Genomic DNA, 17,454 nt, shown 5'->3' on the forward strand with positions numbered 1-17,454 from the left:
CCAATATAATTAAACGATTTGGTGTTTCCTGAACAAATAGTCCCAAAAAACATTTGCAGACAGAATCAGTATCTGTTATTTCATGTGTGTACAAATTTCATTCGTCTTTTCATTTGTCAAGAAAAAAAGCACTTTTTTTCACAGCACACATGTGTGAATAAGCTTTATACTACTGATAAAGAGAAAATGAAGAGAGAATGGAAAACAAAAATGGCAAAATAGTCCTCACATGCCATGTTTATAATTGACATAATCTGACATTATGTGGTTCTTCATTATTCCACCACCTTCATGATGTCATTAAAAATAATTCTATACTGTTGAACCGATGTGGTTTAGACAAATGATGTTACTACAGTTTTTCTGGGGATAGTTGTGACTAGCTAGGTCATTTTGTAGTATGGTAGTAAAGCGGTAAGATAAGTAGTGCCCTATGATTTCCGCAATGCGGATGGAATGGCAGAATCAGGTCATAAAACTGGGAATTAATGTATAACCAGAAATGTCACGCAATTTTGGATGAATAAATCTAAGTCGGTACGCTTAAATCAAACCGCGATATGGACCAATGTCTGTGAATATTAAGCTGGAAAAAAATTTAATGTATATGAATCGTGCATGTTCTGTGTGTATCTATGTAAATGAAATAATAAAAATAAAAAATGAAAAAAGTTTTAACTCTAAAGAAACTGAAAGAAATATATTACTGAATGTAAGGATACTACTGCTACTACTAAAATTATTAAAACATTTACCAGAAAAAATTATTTACCAAAATGTATTTACTAGACAAGTGTAAACGCACAAGCAAACGCACATAGTACATCTGGAAAAACAAAAATGAAATGATAATAAATTAGTTTTTGTTAAACTTTTAAAACATTGATGGTAAATTATGTAAGTTTCTTGATTTAAATTAAATAGACATGCTGTTTGATACATTTATCCATTAAAACAGAGTTTAGAAGAAAAATGTAAATGAAAAAACGGAATTTGGAAAAAAACTAAACGGAATTTAGGAAAAAATGTAACTGATTTCAAAGGACCCTAGTTATGTTGTTATTTGGGAATCACACTTCATTATCTGATCGTATGGTCAATGACAGATTTGAAAAATGTATCTTTGCAGTTCTGCTTGTGGTCCTAGTTGTGAAGAAACTACACTCTTTAGCTTTAACAAATGATTAAATGACAACTGACCACTTTTTATCCATTTGGTGTATTTTATTACATGACAGGTGTTCCAGGAGTGCGTCCCGAGCGCTTTGAGGAGGGCCTCACTGTGAAGCACTGTGCTCTGTCTCTGGTGGGTGAACCTATCATGTATCCTGAGATCAACTCATTCCTTCGACTCCTTCACCAGCAGAACATATCCAGCTTCCTCGTCACTAACGCCCAGTTCCCTGAGGAGATCAGGTGGGATTTAAAACCTTTCAGCTTGGAGACTAAATGCTGAATCGGCTACTGAAAAACACTTGTCGGTCATCCACTAATGCTAATAATATGGGCACACATTCCCATCAATGTCTATGATGATTTAACTTTTGTTATGTTTCTTGTCAAGTATCATTCAGTGATTCTGATCTGGTGCTTACAGACAAAACCGTTTTTTGCATGCATTTGTTCTCTGTATATCTGCAGTAGTTCTAACAGCTGAACATCCTCCAGTTTGAAGTTTTCCCTCCGTCTTTGAAGTCCCACTCCGGCTGTAACTGGACTGATAAGCCATAATCAGGCTCTGAATTGCAAATCACAGCTTCTTCGACTCCCAGCTCCTTCAATTCCACCAGATTGTGCTAAATTCATGAGTTTTCAGGAGCAGCCAAAAAGCTTTTAGCTATCTCTCTTTCTGTTCCCCAGCTTAATGCAAAATGCATCCTCACCTCATTCTCCAGACTGCTGCACAACGAATCCTCTCACAGATCAGGCAGGTTATCTGAGGTTGAGGGGACGTCACCTCAACTGCTCGGATATCATGTTGGCAGTGTGCTGAGGAAGTGAGAAACACTTGCCAATCGTTGTTGTTTATCTCGTAGCTGCAAGCTTCGTCACGCTTCTCTGCTAAAGCAGGCCTTTCCTGCGTGATAAGCAAACCAACAGAGGCAAAAAATTATATTCACTGAGGGTCCCGGCAATGAGCCTCCCCTGCTTTCTTATATGCTGTTATAATGAGATCCTGGACCTGCTGCTTTACTCATATCAGTATGCTAATGTTTTATTGCGTTCTTTTCAGAAGGAAAAGATGAAATGGTACACTGGCACAACCTCACACTAACAACTCAAAATAACCAATGATGCAGAGACTTATTTCATTTTTATTGATTGCCTTATGTAAAGAGCTTGTGTTATGGCATATTATTTAAATAGCATTTTCAGTTTTATTTATGTGCATTAATATTTAACATAGTGTAGACAGAAATGAATGTGCAGGGCAAGAGAGCACTTCTATTCGTCCATTTTTATCATTTCAGCAAAGTAATAATAAAAAAAAACATCTGCAGTTCTTAAAACATTCACTCTTAGATTTTAGAGAATAATTATGCAAAATTATTTACAGTATTTTTGCGTCAGTTTTTTTTTGCCTTAGCACTTTTCTCTAATTTATGGATTCTTCACCGTGCATGATGCTTAACAACTGTAAATCATGTGAAAAGAAGATTATAGGTAAGAATAAAAAAAACAATCTGGATAAAAGTAAAATAGGACAAACTGATTACATTTCAATAACCCTGAGTAAACTTATGAGTTTTAATTAGGTTTTAAGGTTTGAAGGACCCAAGGAGGGCAGTCTAAACCTGGGAACTTTTAATAAATTGGCAGGAGCAGGAAAAAAGTTGAAACGAGTAATGAAAGCATACAATTGCTGAGATATTATGTTTAGTGATTGTGATATTTTAGATTCTGTGGTTGTTTTTAGATTTTGTTATTTTAGCACTTTGAGATTCTGTGAATGAAAAGTGTGTTACAAATAAAATCTATTATTATTAAAATGAAGATATTGTGATGCAAGGAGGTGGAGAAAAGACATTTGACAAGATTAATGTGTGCCTTAAAGCTGAAGATGAAGTCAAAAATCAGTATAATGGATGAGGGCTTTTATAAAACTAAACAGATTTGATAAAACAACTTAGATTTTTCTAGATTTGGAAAGTTAGCCATTGACACTTTTAAACGTCATGGATACAAGTATATTGTAAGAGGAAATCCTGTCCAGACCTTTCTGCAGATACAGATTTGCATTTCATTGGCATAGCAATGGTCTTTGAATACATGCCATCAAATTATTTATGTAAATTAAAAAGGAAAGTGCCCAGAACTGAGCCCTGGTGGACACCATAAGCAATGGAAGCAGGACTTGATTTGGTTCAGTAGAAATTAATGCCTTTCATTAATGTTGGATATTAACCAGAAGAGAGCAGTATCAGTGATGCTAAATGCTAATATATGGAAAATATCATGGCAGACTGTCAGAAGCCTTGCTGGGATCTAGGAGTACAAAAATAGCTAAGAATCAGAATACATGGATGTTATCATCTGCCTGTTGTGATTTTTGTGAATGACTATAAATCCACTCTTTTTAAGATGTTTTAAAGATGACTCCAATGTTTGAAGGAAACACTTGGTCGCCATGTCAGCTTGTCTGTTTTTAAAAAACAGTGACCGTATCGACTTGTCCAACTTGCACACAGGGAAACCACAAAGAAGATTCTGCCCATCACTTATCACTCAGATACCTTACTTTACTGCATAGTGGCCAGCACTGACATCCCCTGATTAGTAATACCATGTCTTTACTAAAATGATGATAGGCTGATACAGGTACTGTAGGCAGAGTTCAGTTCCAGAGTTGTACTGAACAATTGAGTCTTATTTGGCTAATGTAGCTCTGGCAGTTGTTGGCATTGACTGAAAGTACACATTTCATACTCCTGGCTTAACTCCAGTTTTCATCTCAAAAACTCAGTTGCGTGCTGCTTTGTGTTGTACTCTAAGTGTTTTGTTGTGCAACAAAGAATGCAATACAATAGAGCCTCTTGTTCTGGCTGACCTAAAAAGGTTTACATCCTGATGCTTAACTGCACTCCAATATTCTTAAGTTTTGTTAATATGTTAAAAAGCAAGACTTTTCTTAATACAATAATAATTTAATTCTCCCTCCAACTCTTTTTCTCTGTCTAAAGGAGTCTTGTGCCTGTTACACAACTTTACGTCAGCGTTGATGCCAGCACCAAGGACAGTCTGAAGAAAATTGACCGTCCCCTCTTCAAAGACTTCTGGCAGCGCTTTTTGGACAGTCTCAGAGCGCTTGGTGAAAAGGTAGGTCCAATGTGCCTTAATTCAGATGAAACAAGAATTTTGACTCTGGTAGAAGAGCATGTAATACTGCCATATCGCTGACTTCATAGTCACACATTGATACACATGAAAATCACATTTAGATCGGGAAAAATCTAAATTTTTGGTCTTAGTAGTGAGACTGTTGTTCCAGACATAAGACTGCTTTTGCAGTATTACTCTGAAAGAAGCTGAGTCCTTTTTAGCACCAACTATTGTCAACAGTTTGCTTAGCAAGAAACGCAAACAGAACTGCAATTATCAAGAGTACAAGACCCTGAGTAACCCTGTATGTTGCTTGTGATCTTAAAATAGTGGATCCTAATGAATCAGCTTGAACTTGGACATCAACACCATTGCTCTTAAAGGATTAGTTCCCTTTCAGAATAATAATTTCCTGATAATTTACTTTAATAATAATCATTGTGTCTCTGCACAGGCCGTGAAATGAAGACCAAAGAGACCGTGATACACAATCGCTAAAGTCAACATTTATTAAGTGTTTTTCAAGGTTAATAGTTCTGTTGTGCGTTACTGCATGTAAAATTAAATTGTTGCTGGCCCTAAATATGATTACTCAATTGCCGAAAGCAGTTCTTCTTGCTTCTCTTCGTTCATTATTTTGCCTGTAATTCATATCAGGCCTGTACAAAACACTCTGGAAATCCCTGCTATCGATTATGTTCATTCCAAACATCATGACTGCAAAGCTCCAGGATTGATTTCATCTTAACCCAAATCCTTTGATTTTTGGAGTAATAGTGTGTGCGTCGGCCTGTAACAATGTCATTTTTTAACATCAAAAGAAGGTGTTGAATAAACGCCTTCAGTTTTAATGCGTTTTTCAGCTGAAGTTCTGTTAAAAATGCTTGCTTGATGAAGTAGATGCGTAGGTGCTTGTCCATCAACGGCTCTTACTCTGGGTTCAGCATGCTGAGATGACAAAGGCAGTTTGTTACACCGGAGGCCTTGGCATTACTGCTTAATGATTTTAAGTGCTATCATTCAGAGATGATTCACTGCGCCTGTGTGCTAAACTTGTGTAATGACTTCCCTGCATTTGCCATTGAACAGACCGCTCACTCTCTCTGTGTGTGTGTGTGTGTGTGTGTGTGTGTCTGTCTGTACATATGTGCATATATGAGTCATAAAAAGGAAGATACAAGAATAAAAAGTGCTCTTCTGTTTTCTAATGAGTTGAGATCACCTGCAGTGTAGTTGCAAGATGGCACTGTAGGCATCAAGATTTTTAGGCATTCAGTATAGTGCTTTTATCCAAAGCGACTTGCAAATGAAAAGTTTTATTTTGAAGATAAAAGTATGTCATTCAAACAGGCCATTCCTGTTTCAGTGGGCGATATGTGACCAGAATAAGCTGCAGTGTTACCAGACATTATACAGATGGTGAAAGTCTGGCTTTGTGAGACAAAAGCGAGAATTTCATGTGGCTGACACCTGCTGTGCCTCCATCAGTTGAACTTCACCTGTCTAGACTGACACTGATTCCTTGTGCAATTTGTCTACCATTTTCTGGACTGATTGTGCTGTGGCTTATTCATCACTCTCACATTTGAAAGATTTAATTGTGAAGCATTTGTTTCTGACATCTATTTGTCAGAGATAAATAAGACGCAAGTATAAATACAAAACCATTAATGGATGTTTTATTCTCAACATTCATCACCATAGCAGTTCTATTCCATTTTTTATTTTCCTTTTCCCTTGTAACAACAATCTCAATTTCTCATTAATTTTGCTGTTAGTGCACATTCTACTTAATTGGTTCTCAGATATTGGCCAACAATCTGTATTTATTATACACTGCTTAGTGTTTACATTCATTAAGTTGTTTATTTTTGATGTCATTTCTGTTCACTGTACGAACCTCAAACCTGTTCTTGATAAACTAGCTTTAGGAACTTAATATAGGAGCTTTTAAATATCTCTTACTTTTATTAGCAGTTACCTTAGTGCACTGCCTGAGATATATGTTCTCCTGCGTGACTTCATGACCTTGAAAAGGAGCTTTGCCATAAAACCAGTTGCAGGGAACGTATAACACCCATAACCCGTCTCAGACACTTTCACAAAATGGGCAGGAATCCATTTATACACCATCGGGTGTTGAATTTAAATGAGAGGTTGTTCGGTGCAAGTCTACCAACATAAAAAAAAAATGTATTTAAAAAAATCTACTGATAATCTTCACCAATTTATCGGTGTTCTAATGTCCTCTTGTGACATATATATAAATTCCAAGATTCTTGATGAGGAAGACACAGAATTAAAAAAGAAATAAATAAATTTTTCATAAAAAAGGACCTCATTTTTCTCAAAGTTGGGAGAATAAACCATTGCTTTAGTACAAAAGTGTGTCAAAGTACCTTATTAGTGATTGTGTACCATAAAGTAAAGAGATGAAATTATTGCACATGGGAATTGTTTCATCTCTCAGAAACACACATACAGAGGTGTAAGGCAGCAGCTTTTACCAATGATTCAGAGAGAAGCTATTCGATGGTACTGATTGGGACTCCTGAATGCTGGGAGTCAATAAAACCGGCTTTATGGGCTCATTAGTGTCCAGATATCTTAACACAAAATTGTATTGTGAATATATTGGACTGAAGATTGAACTTTTTTTGTTTGGAATTACATACCCGATGTGCTCTGTAAGACATTATTTATTAAAGGGTTCATAAAGTGGAGTCCAGCCCGGGGTCATCACATGTGGTTGCCGGAAGCCCAACAAACACTCCTTTGTAGAATCTGCCGTCTGTGCCATTCTCTGTTCACTCAAGGCCACGGTGTGTGATGCCGTTTCATTGAGAAAGCAAAACTACTTTGCTTGGCTTTCCAAAAGAGGGCACGGCTAGAAATCATTTTTATGTCACGTTTATAATGAGTTTTATGTTTATGTCTCGTCGCTCCGGCAGGACAGGGCATCACAATATGTTAGGGGCGTTACATTTCCATCACATGCTTGAAGTATTCGGCGAATCGCAACGTACCTCGCTTTTCAGACTGATGAGTTTTTTAAAAATGTATGTGTTTCACAAGGCAGGGCATAGAGGAGAAACTATAATGTACGGTATGTGGGAAACGATGTGTTTTTTTTTTAACCTTAAACCGCATAAACACATTTCATTACACCAAATGTTCTACCGTGTTTTTCGGACTATAAGTCACACCTGAGTATAAGTCGCATCAGTCCAAAAATACGCCATGATGAGGAAAAAAAACATAAGTCGCACTGGACTATAAGTTGCATTTCTTTAGAGCCAAGAACCAAGAGAAATCACTACCGTCTACAGCCGCAAGAGGGCGCTCTGTCTTCAGTGTAGACTACAGGAGCACTGAGCAGCACAGAGCGCCCTCTAGCGGCTGTAGACGGTAATGTTTTCTCTTGGTTCATTTCTCTTGGTTCATGTCAAATTAATTTTGATAAATAAGTCGCACCTGACTATAAGTCGCAGGACCAGCTAAACTTTGAAAAAAAGTGTGACTTATAGTCCGGAAAATACGGTACTTACCAGCATCATATGACTCCTTTAAAATAGTAAACGGAGTCAAATTTGATTTCATGTTGACTTAAAACAAACCTCAAAAACAGTCTTTTTGTTTTAGTCCTGTTCTATATTCAGCAGGAGATGTTTGGGTAGGCCTCGGCTTGATTGGGCTCATAAAAAGTCATACAATATTTTATATAAAATGAAGTTAGTGTTTCTGGATCAATTTGCTTGAGAATAGTAACTAAAATCTGACTTCAGGTGCTAAACTGTGTTTAGGCATGTCAGCACTGAAATGCAAACAAGTTGCTGCATTTAAATATTTAAGACTGTTTAAGAATGAAGAAAATCTATTGGATTTCGGCTCAGGTATTCTATGTCTCTACAAATTGGAGACTGAGGTTTCTGTATGGTTGAGTGGTGTAGGGTTTAGTTAAGTGCACACAGACAGACCCCATCCCTCCATACTAAGTGTGTCCTTGGGGTCTCTTGCTCCTAAGGCTCGATAAGTGCTGTTCGTGTTGAAATGCATTGCTCAGGACCCTTGTTTTTTAGAAAATTGTACAAATACGGCACATGACAGATGACAAGATATGCTAGAATTATTTGCTACCCTTTTTTTTTCAGGAGTGAACTGTTTGTGTGCAAACAGTCCTGCTCTTTTAGGACCTTTTACAAAGCTGAAAATACCATGCACAGTGACGAACAGAGGTCAGACAGAAAAGTTGCAATGTATTTTATAACTTTGTGCTGCCATTTCTTAGCATTTCCGTCCTGCTTCTGCTGACTTCAGAAGGTTGAAAATAAATTCTCTGCTCTGGCTTCCAAGTCACAGGAACTTTCTTTCTTATAGATCCTAGTTTAATAAAGTGCAGCAATTTCAAATGTGTAACTAAGATTACTTTTTTGAAGAAAATACAATGGTGTTTTGGATGGTTGCCACAGCATTTTTGTATAGTTGCTAGGGTATTTTAAGTGGTTTTAGATGTTTCCATCCAAGTTGCGAATTTAATTTAAGCAGAATATTAAAAAAGTGCGCCACTTTGATTAGTAATCCAAATCTGAGTGAATTATTCAGTCAGATCATGACATGTTGAGCGGTGAGTGAGATACTGGAAATATCACTGCTCTTGGCTAAATCACTTTTGTAAGTTTAATAAGAAGAAATTTAATTTACACTCTGGAAACTATGCAGAGTTTTTCATTAATTATTTAATAAAAATTTATATATGTAGCGTTTCTTAACCTATTTTTCTTATTTAATGTAGTTTTTTTTTCCCTTTTTGCTAATTCTTTTTTTTTTAAAGGCTTATATTAGTTTTTCTGTGACATTAACAGTAGTGACAAGAATGATAAATTATATAGTATCAAAAACTTGGAGGGTTTTAATATCTTAAAAACTTTATTAGAAGCAAAAAATAACTCTATCGTTATATTATATTTTGGTCATTATGCTTGTCATGACACAGCAGCCATATATAACTATAACTGATATAGGCTTATGTTTTATAATCCCCCCCCCCCCCCTATTAGAAATATTCCCAAACATGTTAACTGTATCATGTGTGATATAAAACAGACTGCTATAAAAATATTTTGAATATGACTGGCTTTGTATTTAATGTGAATTTAATTAAAAAAAAAAGGTAATTTACTTTTTATAACACTCTCATTGTACAGAGAGAAAGCAAAGAACATTTTAAGCACCCTTAAAAACACTCACGATCATCACTGAAGCTGTGTACACTGTGAAATGAATATCCTAATTACTGCACATTTCACGCACATCTGCAGATTGTTTCTGATGAGAGCATCATCAGAGAACAGAATTCCTTAAGCGAGCGAGTGAACAGAAAACCAGCGTTTCAGCGATGACTCATCTGAATGCCTCTGATTGGTCATTGCATTCAAAGCTCAACAGAAACGTTTGTGATTGGTTATACTGCGCAGCGCTGTAAAAACACGCATCTCTGGCTCAGCACCAACTGCACATTCTAATCATCCCGGTATGATTGTATGAAATATAAATAATACTATTCCGCTATTTTTTTATTTTACTTTTGGAAGCTGCATTTAAAATCCACTTGGCTTAAAAAATCTGAGGGAGCACATGGGCATGACGAATCTAGGCTCCTACGGATGAGGCTCAGGGAGCTCTGATGAGAAGTGACAAACGCAGAAGTGCAGATAATAACAGTGAGTTTTGCCTTAATTGTGAAAGTGTAAAGAGAAGAAGTGCTGACACAGAGTTTGCATGTTGGCATGCTACTGTTCTGCTCCGGCATGTGGCCCTGCCGACCTGCTGCCTGACTCTGCGTCAGGTGTAGGGCAGATGAAGCTCTCTTGGCAGGTTTAAAACACTGCTGCTCTAAATACCCTCACCTGCTGCCACATCACTCCAATTATCCGTCTCTCTCATCCATCTCCTTCTCTCTGGTTCACGGGCACATACATGAGCGCACTTGTGAAGGCCAGATCCTCTCCAGCTGTTGGATTTTCTCATTGGCCTTGTCCTTCCTTGTCCTGTCTTGCAAATCCCCTAGTTAGCATGGATCAGGAACAGTGCTGACTGTGCTGACATCTGTACTTCCACAGAAACCAACCAGCCGTGCAAAGACATTCGGCCTGTAGAGACAGACATGGTTATTCTGAGCAATGTCAGACTGACACCCGGAGAGTTTGATTGACAGTGTGCAATAACAGGAATGGGAGGCATGAGTGTCCATGATCACTTGCTGTGTTTTGTGAGGGCTTCCTCTCTTCAGGACATTGGCGCATGAGGTAATGATGTGAGACCCGGGACCCCAGGGCAGACTCCGGGGGCTTAAGTTTGAAGAAGCTCTCTTATTAAAAAGTCTGGCTCCTTTTCTCCATGTTCACCTGACTCTCTTGTCAATGATATAAAGCACCGTCAGCAAGATGTTACATTGATGCAATAGCTGGAAATGGAACATCCCACTCTAGACTCTGAATTATTTGTCAGTCATGGGATGTGCTGTTTACTTCATGCCTTCAGTACATTACAGGTTTCGCTAGGCTGTCACCATCATTAAATGTTGGCAGATTTGTGGGATTAATGTTCATATATTCATGTTCAGTTTTCACTTATTCACTTATACATCTTAAGAGCTACATTAAACACATCAGACTTGTTTAGAAGCATGGGTAAAATTATTATTATTATAAAAATGTTTATTATTCTAATATAATTTAAATAATATAATATTATTAATAAATTAAGTATTAAATATTAAAATATACTTTTATTATTAACAATAATTAGAATTAGAAGGCTTTGTCATTGTACAACGAAAGTAGAAATAATAAAAATAATAATGCTAATAATATAAAAACATTTTATGATTTATTGATAATAATAATAATAATCATGTATTATTTCAATATAAATATTTAAGTGATTTTATAATAATAATAATAAATTACATATTTAACTTTATTGTTAACAGGAACAGTAGTAGTAATAATAATAATGCCAATAATATACATACATATTTTAATTATAATAGTAATAAATTAAATATAAAATGTACCTTTGTTAACAGAAACTGTAGTAGTAATAATAATGCCAATAGTATCCATTAATAATAATATTTATTATTATTTACAGATGTCTAAATGGCATTCTTTCGGAGGTTTATTCTATTTACTTCAAATTCACACAATGTTTGTTGGAACCCAGCTGGATATTGTTTTGAATATTGAATATTCATTTTTGGATATCATACGTTTATGGTAATACATTTCTCTCAATAATTAGTCACTTTAATAGTGATTTGTTGTTCTTATCAAATTAAGTGCATGTTTGGGCAAAGATTCATGTATAAAAGGGGGGAAATTACAAATAATATCTATACAGTTATTTTAAGTTTTGTGTAATAATGCATCAAGAATCGTCTCTTGCTATTATCTAATGATATTTTTATAATGCCCACCCTGTGTTTTTGCAGATAATGCAGCCATGGGGGAAAAAAATGCATATTGCCACCGTTTCTGTCAATATAATTTCACAAGCAAATCCTCATCTCAGTATGCTCTTCCAAAGGGACGAAAATTGCTTTGTGATCTTTGTGATAGATTTGTAATATTTTTTTCTCCATTGATCGTACAATTAAACTGAGAAAAAAATCAGATTATAGAAGTGGGTTCCAAAGCTCGGGTGCGTTGGTTTAATTAAGCAGTAATTTGACAGCCCCTCCTTGTGTTTCCTCCTCCAGCAACAGCGTACGGTGTACAGACTGACCCTGGTGAAGGCCTGGAATGTGGATGAGCTGAAGGCCTACGCAGATCTCATCGCCCTTGGACAGCCAGATTTCATCGAGGTCAAGGTAAGCCTCTCACCCGCCTAATTCAGGAATGAGCCTCTAATGAGGGTCTCTGAACCCTTTTGGGTTTAACAGGTGAAGCTTTATTAAGCTATTGCTGGAATCCCAAGAATTTCTACCCAGTCCTTTTCACAGGAAAACAATAATGACCAGACTCATTAAATTCTTTTTCTGTCCTTATGCATTTACTGAGAGCCAATGAGTCAAGATAGGATTGATTTTGAGCTCAGATAAAATGTGATAGCTCGTAGTAGGAGCTATTAATGAAATGCTGTAACTGAGGCCCTGTGCCACAACAATTTCGGTTTGAATGGAAAATGACTAACTGATATTAAACGTTAAAAATATCCCTTTGGAATCGCTGTATCAAGTATCGGTCAAAATTTATTTACATTCTGTTATGAAATATTGGTTACATAATGTTTATTTTCACTGAATTTAGAAAAAAAATTGGACACTTCATAGACTCTTAATTTACTTAATTTTTGTTGTTTCTGAACCTTTGTTTTCTGTAGAAGACAAAAGGAGAATTTTTGAAAAATGTGCTGGTCTCTCTTTTCCATACAATTACAAATGCATCAGAAAAGTGATCAATATGACTTGTGCATTAGATCCCAAGTGTTCTCCCGCTTTGTGTAATAAAAATTAGACCCATTGACTCAGAAAAAGGTATTTTTGTATTAAAATCTATTTATTTATTTTTACACTTTGGTTATATTTTCTGTAATTGTCACTTAAATTTCAGTCTACTATTCAGGCAAAAAAGATCCGACTTTGAATATACACAGGAAAAAAAAAGTTTTTGTAAAAGGTTTTTGAATAAAACTAAAGTTATTGGAGTATGTAACTGAGATTCTTCAAATTTAAAAATTATTTTTTTGTTTATTTGTGAAATTTACTATCAATTTCTGAGTAAAACATTTCACCAAACTCAATTCTTTTAGTGCACAATTTATGTGGACCACTTAAATAAAAAAAGTTTTTGTGTATTTTCTTTTAAACTTCAGTCTCCATTAATTATTTCAAGATACGAGTGAGATGAGTGAGTTCAATACAAGATATATGGTCAGGAAGGTCTCCTGCTGAACTTTCTTCTTTAATTTTAATAAATGAAGAGCCATAAGTCATTGCGTTCAGAATGCAGTTTACATTTAATTCCATTTCTCTAATGATCCATGAAGATCAAGCCAGTCCTCTATGAAATGCCAAGACAGTAGCATTTAAATAGTCAACTTGTGTCTTTAATGGCTTTTTAATGAAATGCTAGTTTTTAATCCGCAAATAAGAGCCTCATTCTACTTAATCAACCTGTCTTCAAGATTAATACAATTGACTAAACTGATTAAATCTCTCCTCATCCCAGCCAGCTTTTATTTGCCTTAATGCATCTGGTGTTTGTTGACCTGTGTAATTACACTGTCCTGGTTTAATTGTACTGATCTGAACTGATTCACTCGTGACCTGATGAATCACAGACCACCACGGCATGAAATCCTCTCGGATGAGGGACACATATTGTTTTGTAGAGTCTCTAAGCCATTCTTCCTGTTCCTCCAGGTAGAAAAACTATCTTTCACGTCAAGTATTCATCTTTGTTTCTCCCATTTTCTCCATTCAGCTGCAATTTGCATTAATTCTTTCATGTATTTCTTCCCTCTTGGACTCTTATCTTCACATTAGCAGCTTCTTTTCTAATGGAAGGTGGAGGTGGGGGGATTGTCTGCTGCATTGAGATTCGCAGAATTGCTCGTAATCTCATTACAAGTCAACAGCCAGTCATGTGACCTGCACGCACCTGCCCCGTAGGGAACCGCCTCAGCGCATTCACATTCAAAGCAGAGCCACTCCAGAGTAAAGCCAACTTCAACTATGACATGCTGTTACCTAGCAACTAAAATCACCCACTTTGATAGACCGCAGAAGGCAAGGATTTACGCCTTCTTCTGTGGGATAAAATAAAGGCCATGAAATAGCGTGAGGAAAATATTGCTGAGTTTACCCAAACAGAGGCAGGCTGTCTGAATCTCACCTTCTAATGGTTCGTCATCTCTGGGTTAATGGGCCGATTGTGTTTTTTGACATTTGAGCTTCATGGCTGTGGTGTGGTTTGATGCAAACCTGAACTGGTTGTTCACATACTAGGTCTGAGAGTATTTGCTTATTGTCGACAGCCCAATTTAAACAACAGTGTTAAAATAAGATCAGTACTGTATATTACATGTACATGTATTTTTATGCTTTGTGAACTTTAACATTTGGCAGCAAAAATGTATTTTTATTATGTAAAATTGTCTGGCTGGCTGACAGCTAGAATCATTAAGAATGGAACAGTAATGGATTCTAAATTACAGGCCAATTTGTGATGTGTGTTGCATGATTTTAAAGCAAAATAGTTTGACATTTAAAGTTACAAAAGTTTTTAACTAGATGTTATTTTAAATAACTTTTTGTCCATTACATCAGAATGATCACGTTTCCACAAAAAATATTAATGCACCATTGTTTTTAAGAATGATAACATTAAGAAATAAAACTAAAATGTAAAAATTCTAATAATACTTTAGAATATTATTTTACTGTAAAAAAATGTCAACCTATTTTAAGTCTAAAATTAAGTATAATGAACTTGGCATTTCAAGCTAAATTACATTAAACCAACTTTTAAAAAAGCAAGTTGAATTGCAAAAGAATTATATATATATATATATATATATATATATATATATATATATATATATATATATATATATATATATATATATATATTAAAAAACTTATTTTGAGTAAAATTAATGTAAAAACAAGTTGCAGTGATTTGATCATATAATTTTTCATATAAATAAATGCAGTCTTGCTGATTATCAGAGACTCATTGTGTGTGCAACAAAAGTGAAGTGAATGTTCGCATTGCGTTATTGCTCTAGATTATTCGCAGGATATTTTTTTGTCACTCATGCGAATAAAAACATCTCCATTTTCTTATACTCTGAAAATGAAGCTCATCGCTAATTGGCTTGCGTGACAATGCATCATGCAAATTTTCCACTGAAGTAAAAAATTTTTAGCTTGCGCGGAAGACGTGATTTAGGCATATATCGTATTCGCAGCAGTCACGTTACCCAATTCGCGTTCACCCCGACAAATTGCAAATAGGTGTGTATTTGCATCTTTGCATTGAATTTGTATGTAATCTACCTGATCTATAATTAAATTAGCTTTTGGTGTGTACACTATTAAGAGTATAAAACATAAGAAATTCTTACCGACCACAAACTTTTGAATGGCTGTATGTGTGTAAAACATTTTAATAGTTGAAAAAAAATATGTATTAAATAATGCATGTAAAATTAGAAGATTTTGATGCAAGACCTTTCCGCTTGTCAATCATTTTACTAAATGGGAAGCATGAAGCTGAGATCAGCTGAGATAAATCTGTTAAAATGCTTTCTTTTGAAAAGTGATGATTTTGTTTATAATGTGTCTGGATTGCATTATTAATAGACCTTTTATCAGTTCATGTATTTCTTGGGAATTGAACCCATAAGCCCCATGAATTTAACACATTAGCATTCACCCAACCACCATAAAGACAAGATTTTTACTAGCCATGCTTTTAAAAGTCACCCTTTTTATACAATGCACTTTTTATCCCTTTAATTAGACAAAAGATGGTTTATTCATGCCAAGAGCCAGACAAAACATTTCTCCTAGCAATGAGATATGGTTTATGTGTAGCTAGACATCAAATTTCCTGACATCTCATTTTCTTCTAAAGGACACCAGTGACCCAGTCATCAAATCGCCAGCAGAGGCAAAATTTTTTTTGTGCGTTTGGCTACTTTTATGGACGTGGAACAGAGTGGTGATATATGCGGAGGATAATTAAGTTTGGTGGTGGCCGAGCAAGTTTGATTTGTTTCTGTGAGTTATGAAGGTGTTCAGCCCCCTCCAGCTGTTTGTCCCCGCAGTAATTACATCGTTCAACATCTGCTCTTACCCCTTCACATTTACCAACACCTTTGTGTGTGCGTCTTTATTTTATTCCTGCAGGGTCTGCTAGACCTGCTGCACACTCCATGTGAGAGATAAACTCTGTCAGACAAAAGATGTTTTTCATTGTTGTCTGTTTATAGTATACAGTATAAAAAATATTCATTTAGAAATTTGCTAAAGATTGCATGTAACAGTAATGTATTAAAACAGTAACATATAAATGATTAGTGTTTTTAAAGAGTTCAAAAAGACTTTCTGTTTGTTAGATTTCTCTTGTTTTAGTAAATCATGGCCACATTGAAGTAATGTTTTTGAATTCTTAACATGGCGTAATGTTATTAATGTTATTTCATGTCATGCAGGGCTCCATGAATTTCCGATATAAATTAATGTTATAGGAATGAAAAAGTGTAAATAAGTGAAAAAAAAATTACATTTAAATTGCAATATATATATATATATATATATATATATATATATATATATATATATATATATATATATATATATATATATATATATATATATATATAGTGCATGAAATTAATGGTAAAGCTACAAATTGGTTTTTCAGTCTTAGGACACCATGAAAGGTAAGAGACATGGTAGGGTAATGTGAAGTCAGTCTCGTTCCTATCCGGTGCTGAGGAATCATCCTCTTTGGGGAGTTATCGATCAAATCATTATTCCTGCACAATTAGAGCATTTCAGTGGTGTTAGACCTGACACAAAGATGGACAGCCTGTGCTGGGCTCCCAAATCATCTCCACCTTAGTAACTCAAGATGTTAGACGTTTAAGGACACGACGAGATCAAACTGCTTAACTCTTTTTTTTAATGACTCTATTAGGGCATCATTTATGTACCACTTCTTTTGCTTTAATCCCATATGCAATTAAATTATTTTTCACAGCACTTTTATCAATTCACCTTTATCTTTGTTCAAACGTTTGGTTGGCTTATTAGAGTCTGATTGTTTGTCTATGACTGGAAATCTATAGCATTGTTAGTTGCCATAGACAGGCCGGAGAAATGTCCTCACTTTCCTCGCCCCATTGATTTATCAGGGCATTTCTGGAGGTAATCATTATTCTCTATGGCTACAGAGCAGCCAGATAAGAGTTGGGCTCATTAATTCTGTGCCAGACTGGGAATATCAGCTTTGGACATCAGCCACGGCCCTCAAGACTGAGATGAGGAAGTCAAGAATCCCGTCCTTTAATTTCCACTGTCCTTTGCTTCATCAGAGAAGAATGTGATGCGTTGGGACGGTA

The 17,454-nt window shown here is 35.6% G+C and overlaps 1 protein-coding gene across 2 annotated transcripts in view; it reads left to right on the top strand.

Moving 5' to 3' along the window:
• The window catches only part of tyw1 (tRNA-yW synthesizing protein 1 homolog (S. cerevisiae)), a 55,789-nt gene that overhangs the window by 27,552 nt on the left and 10,783 nt on the right, over positions 1–17,454 (top strand). For both annotated transcript variants that reach the window (XM_026282606.1, XM_026282605.1), the window contains exons 12-14: positions 1,239–1,416; positions 4,182–4,317; positions 12,080–12,190. In XM_026282606.1, the coding sequence (XP_026138391.1) occupies positions 1,239–1,416; positions 4,182–4,317; positions 12,080–12,190 (425 nt within the window). The remainder of the gene's footprint in view (positions 1–1,238; positions 1,417–4,181; positions 4,318–12,079; positions 12,191–17,454) is intronic.

The sequence above is a fragment of the Carassius auratus genome, chromosome 15 (genome assembly GCF_003368295.1).
Source record: "Carassius auratus strain Wakin chromosome 15, ASM336829v1, whole genome shotgun sequence".
NCBI lineage: Eukaryota > Metazoa > Chordata > Actinopteri > Cypriniformes > Cyprinidae > Carassius > Carassius auratus.